Source organism: Bos grunniens, chromosome 26 (assembly GCF_055505025.1).
Source record: "Bos grunniens cultivar Pamir isolate PY7600 chromosome 26, Bosgru_T2T1.0, whole genome shotgun sequence".
NCBI lineage: Eukaryota > Metazoa > Chordata > Mammalia > Artiodactyla > Bovidae > Bos > Bos grunniens.
The window spans coordinates 13696865-13714150 of NC_141190.1; the positions used below are offsets into that span (position 1 = coordinate 13696865).

At 42.5% G+C, this 17286-nt stretch overlaps 1 protein-coding gene across 2 annotated transcripts in view; it reads left to right on the forward strand.

The window, feature by feature from the left end:
* The first annotated feature begins 2525 nt into the window (after window positions 1-2525).
* Window positions 2526-17286, forward strand: part of TNKS2 (tankyrase 2) — a 65387-nt gene continuing 50626 nt past the window's right edge. The window contains exon 1 of one of the 2 annotated variants that reach the window (XM_086378554.1): window positions 2526-3007. In XM_086378554.1, the coding sequence (XP_086234680.1) occupies window positions 2809-3007 (199 nt within the window). In that variant the 5' untranslated portion in view covers window positions 2526-2808. The remainder of the gene's footprint in view (window positions 3008-17286) is intronic. The other variant, XM_086378552.1, reaches the window with a different exon arrangement.

A 17286-nucleotide genomic window follows, 5' to 3' on the forward strand; every position in this document is an offset into this window, starting at 1 on the left:
GGGAGGCCTGGCGTGCTGCGATTCATGGGGTCGCGAAGAGTCGGACATGACTGACTGAACTGAAGTGAACAGAAATTTAGAAATTCTGTATTTTTAAAAAATGACGACTAACATTTCTTTGCGATACCACTTACACTATATGGAAAAATTAATCAGACAATGAAAGTGAAAGTTGCTCAGTCATGTCCAACTCTTTGTGATCCCATGGACTTTACAATCCATAGAATTCTCCAGGCCAGAATACTGGAGTGGGTAGCCTTTCCCTTCTCCAGGGGATCTTCCCAAACCAGGGATCAAACCCAGGTCTCCCGCATTGCAGTTGGATTCTTACTAGCTGAGCCACAAGCGAAGCCTAAGAATACTAAGGTGGGTAGTCTATCCCTTCTCCAGTGGATCTTCTTGATCCAGGAATTGAACCAGGGTCTCCTGTATTGCAGGTGGATTCTTTACCAACTGAGCTTAGTAAAGCCCAGTCCTACAATACCAAGGGTTAATGAAGACAGAGATTTTAAAAACTCCTACACTCTCCTGGTAGCCATGTACATTATAAACAATCTCTTTGGAAAACAATTTGGCTTTATTTTGTAAAGTGAGCATTTGCTGCCTATGACTGAGTGACTGCTCTCATGGGTAGTCCATTCCTACTCCTGCAATATTTTTCAGACCTTTTGTTACCACTCATTTGTGTGTTCTGTGATCAGTTAACTGGAAGTCATAACTAGCATTTTTGTAAACACTGAAGAGGTAAATATCACTTCATTATTTCGTGAAACTTTTGTTTTATATATGTGAGCATGTTTACTGGTTGAATACAGCAATCACCTTTCTTATGCTATGAATAGTGGTCAAAAAGTTCAAACACTTCTCATTTTAAATACTTGCACATATGTACCAGGAGAATGTATACAAATGTTTGTAGCAGTACTTTACAACAAAACTTGGAAACAAATCAAATGACCAGTGGACTTCTAAGTCTGTGGTATACTCACAAGACAACTCTAGAAAACAATAACGACTGCATGAGACTTACAAGCATCACAAGTGAAAAAAGACCTCATAGACTGATACTTTGAGAAAGCTCAAGAACAAGTAAAGGTGAACAATGTGCTGCTGAGGAATACCCACATGGTAAGGGATTAATAACTACAAATTAATAGCTAGAGAATAAGAAAATTAGGGAATACAGTTGGTAAGTAGATGAAAGATGGAAGAAAAACGATAGATTCAATACCATTGGTGGTGTACCAGTTCTTCAGGTGGATTCACAGATACTTATCATTATGCAACATAATTCAAATCTATACTTATCGTGTGCATATATAATTATGTAATTTACACATTTATAAAAATGCCCCCATCCATGTAAAACCTCTACCTTTTAACACAATAGTGAGTTGATGTTCCCAAACAAACACTGAATTTGCCAAAAAAAAAAAAACCAGGTTAAGAAGTTAAGACAACACAGGGGAGAGGGGGGGTGGGGAAGATGCTTGTCTGCATGCCAAGGGTCACATGTACCCGTTTAGGTAACCATTTGTTGTTCAGTTGCTAAGGCCTGTCCAACTCTTTGCAACCCCAGGACTCCAGCATGACAGGCTCCTCTGTCCTCCACTATTTCCTGGAGTTTGCTCAAACTTATGTCCACTGAGTTGGTGATACTATCTAACCATCACATCTTCTGCCGCCACCTTATCCTTTTGCTTCAATTTTTCCCAGCTTCAGGGTCTTTTCCACATGTATGTAACCATAGTTTTAAAGTTTCTTAAGACCAGGGCATAGGGTAGGGAATGATCATGAACAGCTGTATCACTACCTTAGGCGTGAGAGTTAATTATGTGCTTTTCTTGCTTTCACGGCAAAAAGAAAAGAAATCACAATTCATTAAACTTTGTCAGCGATGTGTATACCCAGTATATCCACACTTCGGCCAAGTCAGCATAATATAGACTCAGGATGGGTCCTTTAGTCGTAAACTATTAACTATGAAAAGAATAATTCATGTAAGCCATACCTCTCAATCATTAATTTAGAATTGGAACAAACTTCCAATGCTTTCCTAATTTTCTTCACATTATCTTGGGGCAACTCATTCATTTCTGAGAAGTGGCTCACAAAAAACAAAACGGCACTTGCGGGGGAGGAAAGAGACAGTGGCAGGGAGAAACCCCCAGGACAAAGGGGTTGTGGAAGCTGAAAACATGGAAAATGTCCACAGTAAGAAGTCCAAAATAACATCCAAAATTGGGGGGAAACTTTCAAAGGTTCTTTTCTGTGCAATAAGGAAATTCAGATTAAGAATCCATTTTTTTATAAAGACATTAAGCAGAACATTCAACTTCAGCAGAACCCACCACAAAGATGGCGGTGGGACGAAGCCCCTACTCCACCCGCAGCCAGAGGCTGTCGCCTCACATTTCCCACAAACCCCTCCGCGCGGCCTGCTGGCCAAAACCTGTCCGGCCTGCCTACCACCACTGCGCACGCGCGGCGCGACGTCACGTGCGCTCCCAGGGCTCAGCGGAGCTGGCGGGAGGGGCCTTGCTAGCTTCCGCCGCCGCGTCGCTTCTGAGCTCGAACGGCGGGTTCTCGGTGCCTCCGCCTTGGCGGGGCAGTCGGGGGTCGCGAGGCCGATCGAGGGATGCGAGGTGGCGCGGCCATGGGACTGCGCCGTGCCCGGTGACAGCAGGGAGCCGAGCGGCCCGGGCCCTGAGCGCGTCTCCTCCGGGGGGCCTCGCCCTCCTGCTCGCGGGGCCGGGGCTCCTGCTGCCGTTGCTGGCGCTGCTGCTGGCTGCGGCGGCGGCCAGAATAATGTCGGGCCGCCGCTGCGCCGGCGGGGGCGCGGTCTGCGCGGGCGCTGCTGCCGAGGTCGTGGAGCCGGCCGCCCGCGAGCTGTTCGAGGCTTGCCGCAACGGGGACGTTGAGCGAGTTAAGAGGCTGGTGACGCCCGAGAAGGTGAACAGCCGCGACACAGCGGGCAGGAAGTCCACCCCGCTCCACTTCGCCGCAGGTAAGCGAGGCCAGCGCCTCCTTGCCTCGCCCCAGACCCCACCTGCGCACCCGGGTTCGCAGGCCCGAATCCAGATACAGTGCTCCTTCCCCCGCCCCCCCCGGCCTTTCCCCCTGGGACTTCGGTCCCGCTTCTCTTGATGTCGTCGAATGGGAGGTGAGGAGTCCCCTAGGTTTTAGGGGGTGAATGTGCCACAGTCACTGGAAGTTGTGGGGTTTTTTTTTTTTTTGCTTTGTTTTGTTTCGACAATACCTGTACCCACTTCCGGTCTTACTACCCTAAAAGGCCTCTACAGGCTAGAAAGAGTAGGGGACGAAGTAGACCTTGTGATTTTTAAAGGCCAGTTATCTCCCAAACCTATCTTTCTTGCACTTTCCACTATAACTCTTAAAAATCCTTTGTGTTACGTTCTTGAGGCTTTTGTCAAATGCAGGGATGTAATTTAGGAGGATCAGCTTATATGGTCCATTGACACATTAGCATTAATGGGTTTACCTGGGTAGCAGTCATAGGCAAGTTTCTGGAGACGAACTGGAAATAGTCAAGTTTGGAAGAACTGAGGTCTGACTTAAGCTGGGTGCGGGATGCGTGCGGGTAGTCTCTGCCAGACACAAGTTGGGATGGAGAGTAGTATAATGCCACAAAGATGGTGCGGGGACTCTAGCTTGGGTCTAGATTTTAAATTGGAAGTAATCTCGCCTCATCCTGAGATTTAGATCGTTTGAGTTACACATACACATATTTTTATATGTGTTTACTAGGTTCATTTTTGATAGGTGTATTAAATTTAATTGAAGAATATAAAAACTAGAGATGGGACACAGCTTATTTCTATGAAGCATTTATACTTTTCTCTTGGAAGGATTGTGATTGCACTGTGTAATGATGAGCCGAGAAACGTAAGAAAGATTTTCTTGTTCACAAGCATTGCTTTTACGCTTTCAGTGGGAAATGTGTTTGTCTTAACCTGTACCTGATTTAGAATGTAAATATTACTGGAAAGTATGCTTTCTCCATCAATTACAAATTTGTTGGGTTCCCATTGAGGAACTTGTTAAGGGAGAAGGTTTGGAGGACCATTGGTGGGAGAACTAGAAGCAGCCTGTGGGCAGTGGAAGGGGAAGAGAAGAATACTAAAGTCTAATCTCACGTTTAGCTAGTTTTGCCTAAAATTTTGATGATCACCGCTGTCTCTTAACTTGAATTGTCCTGCTTGTCCATGTAGTCAACATTTAAGCAACTGATTTGGGAAACTGTCATAACCTACTGATACATAATCCAAAGGGTAGTGTTACTCAGATTCTGTTTGCTTGATCTGTGGGATAAAAATAACCAAAGAAGATCTTAGTTGCTACCTTTCAAGAATTTGTTGTATTAATGAGTTCATATCTGAAAATAATAATATTTAGAGACTTAAGGTTATGGATTAGCTTCCTATTGACCTTTTTCCTCCCAACCATCCCACCCTGAGCTCTGTCCCAAGATCAAAGCACTTTTTACCAAACTGAAGTGGAAAACTTTGTGGTTTGTTCACACTGAAATGGAAAACTTATTTTAGGAACCAGTTACGCTTCACAATTTACCCAAATTATCAGGTACAGGTTATAAGATTAAGAATTTGAGGTATAAAAGAAAGTAATAAAAATTACTAATGGTCTATATTAAATCAGAGTTTTAAAGCTCTGCATTTAAACCCAGGTGTATAAAAAACTTTAATTAACTCTGTAAATTTCAATCTGAATTATTACTTAAGATTAATGAGAGAGAACCTTCTTACTCAAATTTTTAAATAAATGCATCCAGCTGCATTTTTTCTTAATATGTGGAGAATATATTTTATGAACTCTCTGTGGTAGTGAGTTATCAGTTATGTTAACATGCACGTCAGCATGTCATTGGAAGTTCAGTGGAGGTGGGATTATGTAACTGCCTGACCGAGCAGTGTCCTGTTTTGTGCATTACAGGGTAAGCTGTAGGGGAACCCTTTTTTTTTTAAGCCAATTAAAACTTGGACATTTTATGGGAGATGGGTAGGTATGATTTTGTCTTTTTGTTTCAGTTCCAAAGAACAGGAATGAGAGATCGGTGCAAAGGAAAATGAATCACTATAGAACAGTTTAGAGAATTTGGTCTGTCTTTTCATCTAAAATATTTAGTTCATTTAAAGAATAATTGCTAGCCCTAAAGGAGTTAAGTTCTTGTGTCAAATGGAAAAAATAATCAGATAAACAGTAACTTTTCTATTATCAGACTAGATTCCATTTCTTAAATAAGTATGCTTCAAGAAGTCACTGCTAGTCAGAAGTTTCCTCTTCAATCCCCCTGCCACCAGCCCCTTACCTATCCCCTCCCCCCAACACACACACACAGGTTGTGAATGAGTTTTTTGTGACACATTACAAAACTTGTAGAGGCAAGTTGGTGGTAGGAAAGCTGCAGCTCTAATTTTGCTAAAAGCAGTAACATCCGAAATTCTTGACAGTATAATCCCCTAGAAAACAAGCAGGTTTCAGTAAAGGATATTGCTTCTCTGAACTTGCTTCTGAAAAAATGAAGAGGGCCAGAATCTTTGGGAGAAGGTTATCTTTTTGTCCATCATAGCCAAAGAAAGAAATACACAGCATTCTCAGGAATCTTAGAACAGGAGAACAGAATTCTCTGGCTTGAGAATCTTAAATATTCTTTAAGATGTGCAGAGAATTGTTCAATGGGAAAAAAATGTAAAATAGCATTCAGTTCAAAGAATTCAGGTATAGAGATGGTAGAAAGAGATGATATATATGTGTGTATATAGTTGTAGTTGGAGAAGACAAGTTGAAAAATAACTTGCATTGTTAGAGTTCTAGTTAAAGTAACTTTTGTTTTGTACTTAGTATGTTACTTTTCTGTATTTATGCTACTCAGCCATGTACTTCAGTTGCTACCTTCAGTTATGTATAAAGTATGTATATGAATTGCATATAAGGTTTCCCACTCTCCCACACCAAGTGTGAACTAGAGCACCTGGAATTTATTATACAATCAACTTATAGGAAACCTACTTATTCTAGAGGGAAAAGAATACTAAGGCTAAACAATGTTGCCATCCACATATGTGGAAGAAGTCAAGTACACAAAGTGAGAGGATATGACTTGTGTGGCCTTTGCAGTCAAAGCTAGGGGCTAGTAGGTGAAAGGTTACGCGGAGTCAGACTGCCTTTAACAGTCTACTCAACTGTGGGATTGGCTGGGAGTCTCCGTACAGTGGTTGAATTGGCACCTTTGAGAGGTGTGGAAAGGATTTCTGTATAGGGAAGGCAGTTGGACTGGTAGGTCAGAATCTGACTTGTATAAGAAAGTGAAATGATTTATCCAATTGAAGATGTTAATAACGTAGCTGCCCAGGGGCTTCCTTGGTGGCTCAGATGGTAAAGAATCCGCCTGCAATGCAGGAGACCCAGGTTCGATCCCTGGGGCGGGAAGATCCTCTGGAGAAGGGAACGGCTACCCACTCCAGTATTCTTGCCTGGAAAATTCCGTGGACAGAGGAGCCTGGCAGGCTACAGTCCACGGGGTTGTAGAGAGTCAGACACACTGAGCAACTGACCCTTTTACTTTCAGCTGCCAAAGATGTAATAGCTTGTGTGATTATCACTGATACCCTTTCCCAAAGTGGTGCTATGGAAGCCCTCCATTAAAGTTTCAAAAGCATTTCCCTCTTTTGGCTGTAGGCCAACATCATAATTATGGGAGATCCACAAAAAGTACCCCCATTTCTTACGTAGGGCTAGAATTATAGACTGTTTTCAGGATTGTTTTTTGCTGTGGAGGATAATTAAATCCTGTATCAGTAGAAAACCCCTGTATCAAAGACCAGTCTATTTAAGACTTAAGAATTTTTTTTTTTTTTTTTTTACTACCAGATCTCTTGTTATAGTATATTATCAAGACTTGAGTTACATCTTTTTCCTCAGCTGTTGGTGGATTTAGAGATAGGCAGTAGACTTCAGTAGCAACCAGTTTGGAGTGCTTGTTTCAATATTTCTGCATTCAGATTGTCGGACTTTCATCACCCCAGAGGCCATGGGATCCTTTCCAAAGTTTCTCCTACTCTGACCAGACTATTTGTCCCAAGTTGAACTAGACAAAGCCTTCTCCTGTATATTCCTCATTCTCAACAAATACATGCAGGAAGTACTTCTTTCTGGATCTTAGTAAAGTTAAGTTATTGGGTGGGTACAAAAGTAATTGTGGTTTTGGGCCATGAAATTTAAATCATCATAACTAGGCTCAAACACATGTCTATTAATAAAAATAGGAACCATTACAATCAACACATTTTTGCCAATGAGAAATAAGTTTATTCCTGTAGTGTAAAAATCCATACTTAGGGTTTTGATGAGCTTTTGGAAAGCATTTTCTGCTTCCTACTGATTGTGGAAGTGTTTTCCCTGCAAAAAGTTGTTGAGATGCTTGAAGAAGTGGTAATCAGTTGGCGAGAGATCAGGTGGATATGGCGGATGAGGCAAAACTTTGTAGCCCAATTCATTCAACTTTTGAAGCGTTGGTTGTGTGAGGTGCAGTCGGATGCTGTCATGGAGAAGAATTGCACCCTTTCTGTTGACCAGTGCCGGCTGCAGGCATTGCAGTTTTTGGTGCATCTCATTGATTTGTTGAGCATACTTCCCAGATGTAATGGTTTCAGAAAGCTGTAGTGGATTAGATGGGCAGCAGACCATGAAACAGTGACCATGACTTTTTTGGGGGGGTACAAGTTTGGCTTTGGGAAGTGCTTTGGAGCTGCTTCTCAGTCCAGTCACTGAGCTGGTCATTTCTGGTTTTTATATAAAATCCCACTTTTTCAGTCTGATTGAGAAATGGTTCTTTGTTTTTGAGTAGAATAAGAGAAGAAAACTCCTCACAATGATGGGTTGTTTTTTTCTTTTTTATTTGCAGTCAGCTCATGAGGCACCCACTTTTTTTTTTCATCTTTCCGATTTGCTTCAAATACCAAACAACCGTAGAGTGATTGACGTTGAGTTGTTTGGCAGCTTCTTGTGTAGTTGTAAAAGGATCAGCTTCGATGATTGCTCTTACTTGGTCGTTGTCAACTTCTGATGGCTGGCCACTGTGCTCCTCATCTTCAAGGCCCTGGTCTCAGCAAAACTTCTTGAACCACCACTGCACTGTAGTTCTTGGGCCGAAGGCATTGTTGATGTTTTGAGTTGTCCCCACTGCTTTATGACCCAAACCCGTGTTGAACTTGAATAAAAAAATTACTCAAATTATTTTTTTGTCTAACATCATTTCTATAGTCTAAAGTAAATATAAAATAACCAGCAAGTAGTAAGTCATTAGCAAAAAAACATAAAAGAAGAAATGTGCATTAAAACAATGTATAACATAGCCACATTTATTTAAGAATATATTCCACTATCAAATGGCAAAAATCAACAATGTAAAACTGCAATTAATTTGAACCAATCTAATAATAGTAAGTGAGAAGTATAAAATGATAGCCTTTAAAAAATCTGACAAGAGTCCTGGCTGTGTAAGTCAAGCTGAAGGCTGCTTGATTAAACATTCGCATCTTCTGGATCGCAGGAGCCTTCTCTCTTTCGTGGCATTTGTTGATATTTTCTGTTTTTTAATGTTTCCTTCTGACAAAGCTCTGTGTGACGCCTTGGGTTGGCAACACATACTGTCATTGCATATTGGACCAGCTGCATCATCAGTGGCTCATTCTATCTTCAGGCTGTAAAAAGGGGGAGATGGGGGCTCTCAATGAAACTTCCTAAGAGTCTAAGTTGGTTTCTCTGTAGCAACTTCCAGTGCTTCACAACTTTTTGGAAACCATTCAGATGAAAGCATGTTTCCAGTATAGCAGGAAAATATGATACTGTTAACAGTAGTCATGGTTGGCAAGACAGTTCCTGGACTGCAGAAACTGATGGCATCTGGATGGTAATGAAACAAAAGGGAAATTGAATAGACTACTTTCTTAGTTGTCACAAATCATTAACTTCATATTTTCTGTGGAGGTTGTTTGCTTACTGTTCCAGCCAAAGTATCAGCTATACACTAAATAAATGTTTATCAAGTCCTCCTATATAACCAGTACTAGCCTTGTCCAGTGAACAGAAATGAACAGGACATCTTGCCGGCCATTTTATTGATCAGCAAATTTAGTTTCCAAGTAAGCCTGTTTGGTTTCACTGTCGGGGCTGTATAGTGTATTCAAACTCAGTGTATGATTTCATCAGGATTTTCAAGTTTGAAGATGAGTGCTATTACATAATTGTAAAATAAAATCACAGTGTATCCTGAGCAGCCAGAACCACTGACTGTAGGCTTCTGATTCCTTTGTAAAGAGATCCTTAGGATAATGGAGCTGGGTATCGATTCTAAGGATATGCGTATTCATGTTTTACCTGGCCAGTGAGAGCATGATCAGAACATACTTTGTAAAACTGTTTTTTCTTCAAAAAATGAGTACATAACAGAAATGCTTTGAATTATTCTTGAGACTGTAAGAATGGGGATTGTGTCAGGGATTAGCTCTTAGAGTTTGGGGAGCCACTTAAATCCAGAGATTTCACCAAACTTCCAAAAGTAGATTTTAAAATTTGAAATAGCTCCCTACTGACCCCTTCTGAATAATTCCTTTCATGTCAAGAAGTGACTTCCAACACTCTAAATCTCAGACTCTTTATCTATTCTCAGAATAGCAGCATGACCTCTATATACATATTGTAGTCCTTACACTGTGATTGGAAAACATGCTGATCTCTCTCAGTCTCCAAATGGGTTTCAGACCTCTTAATGGCTAGGAAATCATGTTGATACAGTTGTTGAGGTGAAAGTCCTCATCCGTGTCTTGGACTGTTGGTAATTATGTAGATAAAATCACCTTAACCCTTTCTCCTCATATCTCCTCCCTAGCTAAAACTTCAATTTCAGTATTTAATCAAACACATCAGTATTGATTCTCTCGTTAACTCTGGTTAGAAACAACCGTCTTCTTTTCTCAGTGGTATTTTAACAAAAGGCTAGTCTTGACCTTTGTTCAGCTTGATCACTAATCCTTTGTAACAGATAGCTTCCTGACACTACCACATAAAACAACTAGATGTTCTGCTATAGCTATTTCTGTGCCCACTTCACACCCCTTTTTTGGGAAGTTACTCTGTGAGTCACCGTTTTGACTACTTCAGACAACATTACCACTGAAGAAATAGTGATCCTTCTCAAGGTCCTTGAGTACACCAAGTAACTTTGCACAGAAAGAGATACCTTTACTAACTTTTCTTTATTCTGATTCTTTTTCTCTTACTCTCCAACTGAAGTCTTTAATAAAAGCTTTTCTTCCAGGTGGATGCTGCGTGGCCGAAATAGCAGATTTCGGCAGATTGGGGCAGCTGGGGGCGGCTCACTTGGGAGGACAGTGTGATCAGCAGTGCCCAGGCTGTGATAAGGAATATTTGGGTCAGAGACCTTTCTTCCTGGAAACTTTCCCTCTTGGCTTTTGCAGTGCTAGTCTTTCTAAGTTTACTTCTCAGTCTCCTTTCCTCGTACCATGATGTATTTTTTCAGCAAATATAAACAATTTTTTTTGTTGCTGTGTGCCAGGCAGTGTGCAGGACACTGGGGAAGTAGGGATGGATTAAGATAGATGTTGACCCTCCTGTTATGGAGTTCAGGAGATTGGTACTGAACAGTAATTATATGTTTTAATAAGTACCAGAGGATACTGCTGTGAATAGCAAAGACGAAAACCCCTGTGTATTTTCTGGAGCTTGAGTTCTAATGGAGGAGAGGGGGAAACCAACTGAATTGATAGTATGACTGTGCAGAATGGACCGCTTTAGATAGAATGATCAGGGATGGCCTCTTTAAGGTGGAGACATTAGACAGTGAATAGAAATGCAAAGAACAAGGGAGGAGGAGGCCAAGCAGACAGGCAGCATGTACTAAAGTAAGGCTGGCACACTTGATGAACTGAAAGAAAGGGAATCATGGTTCAGAAAGGGAAAAGTGGTTTGAAATGAGGTTAGAGAAGTAGGTAATGGCCAGTTCAGGCAGCAGCCTTGTAGGCCATGGTAGCATGATTGAATTTTATTCTAAGAGTGTCAGTGAGAAGCCAATGAATTACTTTAAATGGGGGTATGATATGAGGATTGTTTTTAAAAGATTGCTGGGGACGTGAAAATTTGAGGCCCAATTAAGGAGACTTTTGCAGTGGTTCAGGCTGGAGACAGTGGCCAGGGGCGGGGGTGGGTGGGTGGTGGTTGGGCAGTGTCAGTGGAATGAAAAGAAGTTAGGGAACGTGTTGAGTTTGAGATGCCTTTGAAATACCCAGGTGGAGATATGTCTAGTAAACAGTCTGGAATTTAGGTGAAAAATCTAGACTGGAGATTTCAATTTGCAGGTCATGTATCTAAAGTGAAAGTGAAGTCACTCTGTCGTGTCCAACTCTTAGCGACCCCATGGACTACAGCCCACCAGGCCCTCCAGCCATGGGATTTTCCAGGCAAGAGTACTGGAGTGGGGTGCCATTGCCTTCATGTATCTAGGTGGTATTTAAAGCCATAGGAGAAGATGAGGGGAAAAGAGGGAAGAGAACTGAGTCTTGAGGAACCCCAGCATTTAAAAATCAGGTGGAATAAGCAAGAAGCCCCTAAGGACATGTCCGAAACTTGACATTTCTCATCTGCTGCCACATTCCTGTCTCAGTTGATGCTAACCCCACTCCTCCATTCCTTAGTCCAAAAACCTTGGAGTCAGCCGTGACTCCTCCCTTGCCCCTACCTTCTCTTAACCTCCTCACCCTCTCACCCTTACCCACATCCAATCTGAGAGCAAACTATAGTGGCTTTACCTTCAGAGTGCCCAGAATCTGCCACTTAATACTCTGACAGGTGCCACCACATTATGTCCAAACTACAATGATCTTTCATTGGTTTCTAACCTGAACCCCCTTAAATCTTGTCTCAACCCAACAGCCAGAAGGTACTTTGCAGATACGTCATGTCATGTAATTTACCAACTCAGAATCCTACGATGACACTCCCTTCTTCCTCACAGTAAAAAAGCCAGAATTCTTACAATGAATTCTGTAATCCTCAAGCCTCTGTGACTGGTCCTCGTTACTTCTAACCTCACCTCCTATTCTGCTACCCCTTTCTCATTCAGCTCCATTTATTCTAGCCTTCTGACTGTCGGTCAGTAGGGCTAGTTCTCTCTCCTTCAAGTCTTGGGTCAGATGTCACCATCTCAGCAAGGCCTGTGGTGACCTCACTGTTCTACTTGATGACCCCCTCCATATACACACTCTGACCCCCCCCCCCTTTTTTTTTTGGCTGGATCTTCGTTGCTGCTCGGGCCTTTCTCTAGTTGTGATACTCAGGCTTCTTTTTTTTTCAGGCTTCTTATTGCGGTGACTGTTTGCAGAGCACGGGCTCCAGGGCCCTTGGGCTCCAGTAGTTGCAGCTTCTGTGCTCTAGAGCACAGGCTCAATGGTTGTGGCACATGGGCTTAGTTGCTCCACAGCGTGTGGGACCTTCTGGATCAGGGATTGACTTGTGTCTTCTGCACTGACAGTCTGATTCTTTACCACTGAGCCACAAGGGAATCCCTGATCACTTCTTATTCTCCTCTTTTTCTAATTACATTCTAACATACTTACTTTGTGCATTTATTGTTCATCTCCACCACCTCCATGGAAGTTCCTCAAAGGCAGATATTTGGTCTGTTCTGTGCACTAGTACGGAGAAGGCAATGGCACCCCACTCCAGTACTCTTTCCTGGAAAATCCCAAGGACAGAGGAGCCTGGTGGGCTGCAGTCCATGGGGTCGCTAAGAGTCAGACACAGCTGATCGACTTCACTTTCTCTTTTCACTTTCATGCATTGGAGAAGGAAATGGCAACCCACTCCGGTGTTCTTGCCTGGAGAATCCCAGGGATGGGGGAGCCTGGTGGGCTGCTGTCTATGGGGTCGCACAGAATCGGACACGACTGAAGCGACTTAGCAGCAGCAGCAGTACACTAGTAAGTCAGAGGCACCCCCAAAAATGTCATCACATGGTTGATTCCCTGATCATTTGGTTTCTTTTTTTGTTTAAGTCTTGATTGAATTTGTCCCAATATTGTTTTTGTTTTTCATTTTGTTTTTGTTTGGCTTCAAGGCTTGTGGGATCTAAGCTCCCCAACCAGGGATCAAACTTGCACCCCCTGCATTGGAAAGTGAAGTCTTAACCACTGGACTACCAGGGAAATCCCTCCCTGATCGTTTGTTAAATGAACAGATGAGGCAAGAAAACCAGAGAGGTGTGATGTCATGGAAACTCAGAGATACTTTTCACAAGAGAGGGATTAGTCATTTGTCGAGTCAGTTGCCAAATGTTGCTGAGAGATCTAGTCAAATGAGAACAGACATGTGTCCTTTGGGTTTGGCAACATGGAGGTTGTAGGTGGCCTCGATGAAAGCAGTCATAAAGAAGAAGCCAGACTGCATTTGGAAGAGGAGTAAATGTGAAATAGAGAATTGGGGACAGTCTGTAGGGTTTCCCTGGTGGTTCAGATGGTAAAGCATCTGCCTACAATGCGGGAGACCTGGGTTCGATCCTTGGGTCGGGAAGATCCCCTGGAGAAGGAAATGGCAACTCACTCCAGTACTCTTGCCTGGAAAATCCCACGGATGGAGGAGCCTGGTAGGCTACAGTCCATGGTGTCCCAAAGAGTTGGATACAACTTAGCGACTTCACTTTCACTTTCCTAGAGGTTTGAATATTCAGGGAGCAGAGAAATGGACATGTGAATTCAAGGAGAATATTTTTAATAAAAAGGAACATGAAGAACATGTTTACATACTGTTGGGAATGATCTGGTGGAGAGGGAGAGATTGATGTGGATGGGAATACCCTGAGAAGGTGAGAAAGGACTTGAGAAGGTGAGAAAGTGTAAGATGAGAAGGGATTGATCTTTGCTAAGAAACATACTTCTTTCAACAAAACAGAAAACTAGCGCCCTCTAGTCAGCTTCATTTCCTTGCCTGGCTTTGAACACCATCTTTACGGTCAAGACTTCAAAGTGTCAGTTGTTAGTTGATACTAATTTCCTTAGTTAGAAATACACAGAACCTTCTACTTATTGGACATTTGTTCCTCAAACAGATGTCCAAAAGTATTTAAGCATTTCCAAAACCAAATAATCTTATCTTAGGAAACATCCTGTTTTCCTTTATATTTTGGATATCCGATTGTCATCTTCTTTCCCCAAATTAAAGAAGTTGCAAGATACTGTCAGTTTTCTCTTCTCTTTAGTTACTCCTGGCAACATTGTATGTAGTAGGAAAAGATTAGAAACAACCAACTATTAATGAGAAAGAAACTAGTTTAATTTTGATTGTTGTTGTTCAGTCACCCAGCCATGTCCAATACTTTGCAACACCAGGCCTCCCTGTCCCTCAGCATCGCCCGAAATTTGCCCAAGCTCATGTCTATTGCATCGGTGATGCCATCCAGCCAGCCATCTCATCCTCTGATGCCCTCTTATCTTTCCGCCCTCAATCTTTCCCAGCATCAGGGACTTTTCCAATGAGTCAGCTGTTCCCATCAGATGACCAAAATACTGGAGTTTCAGGTTTAACATCAGTCCTTCCAGCGAGTATTCAGGGTTCATTTCCCTTAAGGTTGGTTTTATCTCCTTGCTGTCCAAGGGACTCTTGAGTAGTCTCCAGCACCAAAGTTGGAAGGATCAATTATTTGGCACTCTGCCTTCCTTACTATTCAACTCCCACAACCATATGTGACCACTGGGAAGACCATAGCCTTGACTGTCCAGCCCTTTGTTGGCAGAGTAACGTCTCTGCTTTTCAGCACACTGTCTAGGTTTGTCATAGCTTTCCTGCCAAGAGGCAAACGTCTTCTGATTTCATGGCTGCAGTCACCATCCACAGTGATTTTAGAGCTCAAGATAAGGAAATCTGTCACTGCTTCCACCTCTTCCCCCCTCTATTTGCCATGAAGTAATGGGACCAGATGCCATGATCTTAGTTCTTTTAATATTTAATTTTAAGCCGACTCTTTCACTCTCCTCCTTCACCCTCATCAAGAGGCTCTGTAGTTCCTCTTCACTTTCTGCCATTAGAGTGGTATCATCCACATATCTGATGTTGTTGATGTTTCTCCCGCCTATCTTGATTGCAGCTTGTAACTCATCCAGCCTGGCATTTCACATGACGTGTTCAGCATATCGATTAAACAAACAGAGCGACAGCAGATAGCTCTGTCATACTCCTTTTTCGATTTTGAACCAGTCATGTTCCATATAGGGTTCTAACTGTTGCTTCTTGACTCACATACAGGTTTCTCAGGAGACAGGTGAGATGGTCTGGTATTCCTATCTCTTTAAGAGCTTTTCACAGTTTATTACAATCCACACAGTCAAAGGCTTTGGCGCAGTCGATGAAATAGAGGTAGATGTTGGTCTGGAAATTGCCTAGCTTTCTCTGTGATCTAGTGAATGTTGGCAATTTGATCTCTGGTTCCTCTTCCTTTTCTAAACCCAGCGTGGATATCTGGAAGTTCTTGGTTTGCATAATGCTGAAGCCTAGCATGCAAGAGTTTAAGCATGACCTTGCTAACATGGGAGATGAGTGCAATTGTCTGATGGTGAGTGCATTCTTTGGTACTGCCCTTTTTCGGGAATTAGGATGAGGATTGACCTTTTCCAATCCTGTGGCCACTGCTGGGTCTTCCAGCAGTGGAGGTAATGAATAGATTCGAGGGATTAGAACTTGTAAGTAGTGGCTGAAGAACTATGGATGGAGGTCCGTAATGCTGTACAGGAGGCAGCAAGCAAAACCATCCCAAAGAAAAAGATAAGCAAAAAGGCAAAGTGGCTATCTGAGGAGGCCTTGCAGATAGCTGAAGAAAAGAGAAAAAAACAAGGGAGAAAGAGAAAGGTATATCCAACTAAACGCAGATTTCCAAAGAACAGCATGGAGAGACAAGAAGGCCTTCTTCAATGAACAGTGTATACAACTAAAAGAAAACAACAGAAGAAGAAAGACTGGAGAGCTCGTCAGGAAAACGGGAGATACCAAGGGAACGTTTTACCCAAAGATGGGCAAAGTAAAGGACAGAAACGGTAGAGACCTAGTAGATGCTGAAGAGATGGAAAGAATACGTGGAAGAACTGCACAAAAAAGATTTAAATGAACCAGATACTACGATGGTGTGGTCAGCCACCCAGAGCAAGACATTCTGGACAGTGCAGTCGAGTGGGCCTTAAGAAGCACTGCTGTTAATAAAGCTAATGGATGCGACGGAATTCCAGCAGAACTCTTCAAAACCCTAAAGGATGATGCCGTCAAGGTGTTGCATTCAATATGTCAGCAGACCTGGAAGAAGATTCATGAGAAAGGAACTAGTTTTAAAATTGATTGGTTTTTTTTTGTTCAGTTGCCCAGTCACGGTCTTTGCGACCCCATGGACTGCAGCACGCCAGGCTTTCCTGTCCCTCACCGCCTCCCAGTTTGCCCAAGTTCATGTCCATTGCATTGGTGATGCCCTGCTGCTGCTGCTGCTAAGTCGCTTCAGTAGTGTCCAACTCTGTGCGACCCCATGGACGGCAGCCCACGTGGCTCCCCCGTCCCTGGGATTCTCCAGGCAAAAACACGAGTGGGTTGCCATTTCCTTCTCCAATGCATGAAAGTGAAAAGTGAAAGTGAAGTCGCTCAGTCGTGTCCAACTCTTAGCAACCCCATGGACTGCAGCCTACCAGGCTCCTCCATCCATGGGATTTTCCAGGCAAGAGTGCTGGAGTGGGGTGCCATTGCCTTCTCCGGTGATGCCCTAAAACTAGTTTAATTTTGATACTTGGCAATCAGTAAAATGTGTGGCTATCGGAGTTGATTTGTAGGATATTATTGCTTTTTTAAAAGGCAGATGCAAAACAAGGTTTTAAAATATATTTATTAGGCAATTTGCTTGTCTTCAGTGACCATTCATATTTTACAGCGGTGTTTTTCATACTATTTCTTTGAGATGCCTCTGAAGTAGAGGAATAATTCCGTTTGGGTCTTTGTAAAGGAGAAGAAGGCAGATTCTTCTGAATAGTACTTTAAATTGAATTCAGTTAATTTGCAACTCTGTGAGTGCCAGCTGTGTACCAGGCATTGGGTATTTTTGCAACAAACAAGACACATACTGGGATTTTATATAAGATTTCATTAGAAGTGTTAACTCAGAAAGGCTTATGCACCTCCATATTCACTGCAGCATTTTTTCTTTTCTTC